This window comes from Girardinichthys multiradiatus, chromosome 9, assembly GCF_021462225.1.
Source record: "Girardinichthys multiradiatus isolate DD_20200921_A chromosome 9, DD_fGirMul_XY1, whole genome shotgun sequence".
NCBI lineage: Eukaryota > Metazoa > Chordata > Actinopteri > Cyprinodontiformes > Goodeidae > Girardinichthys > Girardinichthys multiradiatus.
Window position 1 is genome coordinate 29,674,194 of NC_061802.1, and position 6,072 is coordinate 29,680,265.

The following is a 6,072-nucleotide window of genomic DNA, read 5'->3' on the forward strand; positions in this document are numbered from 1 at the left end:
TGAGGTGGCTCGGGCATCTATACCGGATGCCTCCTGGACGCCTTCCTCGGGAGGTGTTCCAGGCACGTCCCACCGGGAGGAGGCCCAGGACACGGCCCAGGACACGCTGGAGGGACTATGTCTCTCGGCTGGCCTGGGAACGCCTTGGGCTCCCCCTGGAGGAACTGGAGGAGGTGTCTGGAGAGAGGGACGTCTGGGCATCTCTGCTGAGTCTGCTGCCCTCGCGACCCGGTCCCGGATAAGCGGAAGACGCCGAGTACGAGTACGAGCTGTTAAAGCGCTGGGCTCCCACACCTTTTATTGTCCTCTTGTAGGGAGTGATGAGGGGGAGTGGATATTGGAAGCATGGGTACCCTCCATCAGCAAGGATAAAATGCCCTGGAGGAGGATAAACTGTACAGTGGGCTGTGGCGGAGCACCCTAGAGTCATGCACTGACCCAGGCCGGCCCACATACGTGTCAATAAAATGGCTCTCAGAAACTGCTTGCAGGATTATGGAAGGGAAGAGTTTCCTGTTCCTGTAGCACTGACCATCAGGGCTGCTTGGACACCTGAAGCGGATATGGCAGCCATCAATTGCACCCACAGCTTTAAGAAAAGCTCTGTGGCGTGCCAGCCCTGCAAACTCACGGGACACTGCCTTAAGTCCTCAGGGGTCTTTAGAAGGTAGATGACCTGGTGACGAATAGTCACGATCTCTTCTGTAACTCTGTGGATGCGATGCGATGGACAGTAGAGCGAGGCATCCCAAACACTCTGCAGACCACTCTGTAGGATGTGCCACTTGCCAGCCAGAAAAGAAAAACCAAGGTCTCAATAGTTGCACCTCATCCATGTCGCCTATCCTGGTGCAAAAGATATAGTAGCACTGCCAGAGACTCCCTGCTCAGCCGAAAATCAGGCCTGGTGTCCTCCTGGTTGAAGAAGCATTTCAGGACTGGGACACTGGGTTGATCCTGCAGTAAAGGGGTCTGGTCTAGAAAAGGGAAGAATGGATGTTGCCCTGTGATGGACTGGCGACCTGTCCAGGGTGTACCCTGCCTCTCGCCCATAGACTGCTGGAGATAGGCACCAGCTTCCCTGTGACCCACTATGGAATAAGCGGTAGAAAATGACTGACTGCTTCTGGATATTTTAAGTGATCAAAGCAAGTAGATACCAATACACCAAAAACACTGCATTATTATATAATTATCTAAGAACAGCCAGAGGGGATCAAATGCTTTATAATTCCCATCTATCTTAAAATTGAAAGTTGTTGTTTATATATATATATATATAAAATATGTCGACATACATTAGCCATAAAGTTGCTATCTCTTTGTTTATTGGCTAGTTAAATCAAACGTCTTTTTTACCTGAACATGATTGTCTCTCAGCCGGAGATAAAATAAAGGAGATGTCTGCGACAACGATAAAACTGCTGAAGTTCCTCAAAAATTAAAAATAAAACTACCAGAAGTTCGGCTCCATTCTGCTTTAACTGCTTTTTTCTCCTCGCAGCTACGGTTGCTAGGCGATAACTGTTACACTGAGGTGAGGGCGGGAACAGCTGGTAAAGGCTAGACCGTCCCAATCCGCAGCTGCTCACTTCTGGCCTCCGTGGTTTTAGCCAGCGCCATAGAAGGACCCTTTCTCTTTCTATGGCGCTGGTTTTAGCGGTCGACGAAGGACCCAGCCCACGTAGACCGGGTCCTTCAAAGGATGCAGCCTCTGAGGCTGACTTCCTGGTCAGCCTCGGCATTGGTACATTCCCTTTCCGGTTGATTTTGTCAAATGTAAATTTGTTTCAGTACTTGTAAAAGTGTTTTCTGAAATGTAAATTTGTTTCGGTCCTTGTAAAAGTGTTTTGCAACCCCGGCCACCGTAGATTATTCCATTCTTGTGTTTAGACTCTTGGATTTCTGTGTTAGATGTTTTAGTTTGTATTTTTTTGTAGATCTGTTCCTCCCTGTTTAAGTTCTTTAAGTTAGTTCCATTGTTTACTTAGATGTAATTTCCCTGGATTCCCTGCTCATCCGAGTCAATGATCCTCCCTCCTTCAGTTGCCTGCAAATTCTCTCCCACCAGCATATCCTGATTTCCCTCTCATTAACTCCGTGTTCATTGGTCCATTCTCCGCCCTTCCTCAGCATTTATACTCTGGTTTTATTGTTTTCCATCGGTTCCTCCTGTCACTACCCTGACTTCTACCTGCCCCATGTCCGTTACCCAGTCTGTCATTATTGTTATTATTATTGTTGTTATTACTTTTGTTATTATTATTATTATTAGTAATAGCAGCTCAACTACTCACCATGCTGCTCTCGAGTGCTGATCTGTGCATTGGTCCAGACAGAATAAAATGGGCAGAGAGAGAAGGGGGGAAGACATGCTGCAAAGGTCCCTAGGTTGGGAATCAAACCCCGGATGGCTCCATCGGGGACTTATTTTCTGTATATGGTGCGCACACTTTACCTATACACAGCGCACCGCCCCCTAATGATGAATGTTATGGAGATGCTAAATTTAATTTAAAATTTTCAGAACTAACTTGCCCATGCTGTTGAAGGTTATACCTGATTTAATGACCACGGTATCACTTTGATTGACTGGCCTGACTTAAACACCAGAGAATCTATGGAGTATTGTCAAGAGGAAGATGAGAGACACCAGAACCAACAACGCAGGGGCACTGAATGCCACTATCTAGGCAACATAGGCTTCCTGAACACCTCAGTCGATCCAGAGGCTGATAGCCTCCCTGCCACACAGCACTGATGATCTGACTCGTGCAACAGGAGCCCCAACCACAAATTGAGTGCCTATACTGGACAGTACATGGAGATACATTTCAGTAGGCCCACATTTCTGTTAAAAATCTTTTTATTGGCATTATGAATGAACTGAAAAACTGAAATTAATTAACATTTGTTGATATTCAAATTTAATGAGATGCACCAAGATATTTTGCTTAAAAATCAGCTGGATAACCAACATAGTTAAAACCAATTCTGCCTTGAATGGACCCCATTGTGCCACCTCTCAGAGCACTATGAGGTTTATTTCCGAGTCTCTGGATTAAAAGAACCCTGGCTGTGGCCACTTATACGCCTCAATTCACACACACACACACACACACAGAAAGACTACATCAACAGCAGCCAACAGAGTGGTGCTGTCCAAAGGGGTTGCAGAGTTTGGCCTTATGTGTTTGGAGACAGCATGTGCATAATGATGAGTAAACATGGTGCTCTGGCTGTTGCCCGCAGCTGTTGGGCCTGATGCCAAATGATGGGCAACATGTTAAAAGGGAACTGTTTGCAGGGTTGCTGCTGGTGTATGATAACAAATGAGTTTATCATCACAACCTGCACATTTTTCTTATGTAATCTGACATAATTTTTTATGGCTTCATGTTCATAACAACCACAGACACCAATGGAAGGGATCTTGTTAAGGTTCCAAGCAGAAGATGCGGTTTTTATTTATGTTTGTATTTACATGACATATAAAGCAGATACAGAAAGAAAATAAATGTCAGTTTTTACGCAGGCTGAAGCTTATACCACATTATACAACAAATGATGTGAACAGTAAGAGATTCAAACTGGAATTATTATATAAAGTTTATGAGAAACTGTGTTAGTGAGGCTTACAGAGCAGCCTTTATCTCAGTGGGACTCAGCTGGACACACATTATCCTCCATCCTCACATATAATGCAGCATCACAAACAACAGTCAACCTATTGGACACAAATAAGAAATATTAAAAGTACATAGTATATATACACTTTTTTTTTTACAGGAAAAGAACAAAGAACTAGTTTCTCTGTCTGTTGGAGGAAAGATAAAGTCTATCCCGGAGCAAAGCAATAAACACGTAACAATATCCTGTAACATAATGAGTAATCTCAGGAGCTGCACGACATGTTTCAGTCAGCTTCCTGATAGCCCTGACCAAAAACACACAATGGCAGAACCAGAAAGAAAAGAAAAACATATCTTTAAGAAATACACATGGCAGCATTTAAAAAAATCAGAAACAACAAATATATATCATAGATGCATCAATCGAGACTAAAATCAGTCAGTTTTCCTTTGATTGGCTCAGATTGGGGATCATAAAGTCAAAGCATAAAATAAAAAGAAATCACATATTCATTAAATGCATCAAAATTAAGAACTCTCACTTTTTTCAGTCCATAAATGCACTTTGTGAGTTTAATAAAAATCTGAGAAAAGTTATGATGCATGAATGATGATAATCCTGTAATCCCTACATGTTTCTGTTAGATTCAAAACTACTATATTTATGAAGGAACGTGGCCAAAATGTTTCAGAATTGGTCAAAATTATGTAAAAATTTTGAAATAAGCCAGTCAGACCTCAAATAAATCGTAAATGGTATTAGCCAGGAAGGACTCAATCGCTGCATCTCTGAAAAGTTTATAGTTTTTCTGTTTTGGACCTTTGGGCCAACACAGTATAGCAACTAATTTAACAGTGTATTTTCAGTTTTTCCATGTATTTCAAAAGACTAGTGAGTCCCCTAAAGCCCATCAGATGCATCCATACTGTAGAGACCTGTAAGCAAAGACCGGTCAGTGCTATGTGGAGAAGGAAGTGATCTGATCAGATAGCAGCTCTGTGGATGTGCTCTGCTTGCTTTCAGAGGTCAGACTTGTTTTTTCCCCGGCAGCACTCATGTCACTCATCTCTGAGATCTGCAGCTCCCTGGTCTCATCCCGACAGCAGATCAGACCTGTGTTGTCCCCCTGGTTCGACGTGGACTTGTGAGAGGAGCTGGGAGAATTTGTGGGGCTGAGCTGGACGGCCGTCGTGTCCTGGAGGGTGTGCTCACTCATCTCCATCTCGAAAGTGGCCGTCCCCATCCTCATCAACCTCCACTTCTCCCCTCCTTGGGCCTTTCGAGCCAAGTGGGATGGGGGTCTCCTGCTGACCACACAGCAGGCCACGAAGAAAGCCAGAGCCAACAGTAAAAGCAGGGGCCCAATGATGATGGGAGGGTTGGCTGCAAAGCTGAAGGTGCCAAAGGCGAAAGCTCCCACCAGGGTGATGTTAATGCCAGCCAGCATGATGCACAGTCCACAGGCGCAGCACAGGGCTGGGGAGGGCAGGCTCTGGTGCCATGTGTTGTGCCAGTCTGGGATCTTGCTGGGAGCGGATGATTTTGAGTTTTTGTCAGGCAACACCATGTCTTAACTTGATCAGATGAAACACTTCATCACTGCAGACAGAGAGGATTTTGTGGAGGAAATTTTAGAAAGTTTTAGTTGTTTTTTTTGTTTGTTGTTGTTGTTGTTTCTGGCAAATTCTCAACTGCTCATTTATCCTGTTGGAGCAGGTTTAAGCAAAAGTGTCTCCAAAGTCATAATCACATTAGAGACTGTCATACAACAACAATGTCTTCAGTCATATGTTGCTTCAGATCCACTGTAAGACACACTGTTACAGGAGATCCTTCCGGCCCACAGCCACCACCATCTACAACAACAATAGCATTTAATTTGACTTTGGGATTAATAAAGTATTTTAATTGAATTTGAGGCTCACAGGTCTGCACAGGCAAAACTAAAAGAATAAAACAAACAAAACCATTAAACTCAATTTCAGCAATATTATTACTATTCTGTGTCACTTACCTCTTATCAAACCTGTAATCCTGCTGGGCGTCTTGCAGCACGTAGTCCCTGCATCCTGTTGCACAGCAGCTGCGGGATGAATGTGATCTCTCCCTCCAGCAGGTGAACAGCAGAGTGAGCTCAACACTCACCGCTAGGAGCGCTAAAGAGTCCGCTCAAACACACTATCCAATCAAATCATCCACATCAAATCAGATCAGAACATCCCCATCTTTTTCTCTCACAATGGGAGGAAGCTTTGATAAAACTAGAGATGGCTATTCTAGGATATTACTGCTACCTTTTAACGTGTTGAATAAAGTTACTGTAATATTTTGGTCTATTTAATGCTGTTAAAAATACACGAGTTGCTGCATACAAACTGAACTCATGCTCTTCTCAGCTTTCAAATAAATCCTAACAATGACAATCTATTTCAGAGGAAG

General features: G+C 43.9%; 1 protein-coding gene across 2 annotated transcripts; it reads right to left on the reverse strand.

The window, feature by feature from the left end:
- Positions 1 to 3,441: 3,441 nt before the first annotated feature.
- On the reverse strand, positions 3,442 to 6,072 carry LOC124874272 (transmembrane protein 275-like). 2 transcript variants are annotated; one of them, XM_047375564.1, is made up of 2 exons: positions 5,648 to 6,072; positions 3,442 to 5,232 (listed from the first exon to the last, which is right to left on the reverse strand). In XM_047375564.1, the coding sequence occupies exon 2, from the start codon at positions 5,198 to 5,200 to the stop codon at positions 4,592 to 4,594; it is 609 nt and encodes a 202-aa protein (XP_047231520.1). In that variant the 5' UTR covers positions 5,201 to 5,232; positions 5,648 to 6,072; the 3' UTR covers positions 3,442 to 4,591. The 2 variants fall into 2 exon arrangements, with proteins under 2 accessions (XP_047231520.1, XP_047231519.1); XM_047375563.1 differs by having other exon boundaries at positions 3,442 to 5,489.

What these genes read in the sequence shown, in the direction of transcription:
- LOC124874272 (XM_047375564.1), bottom strand. Translation starts at nt 5,200, where the DNA reads ATGGTGTTGCCTGACAAAAACTCAAAATCATCCGCTCCCAGCAAGATC.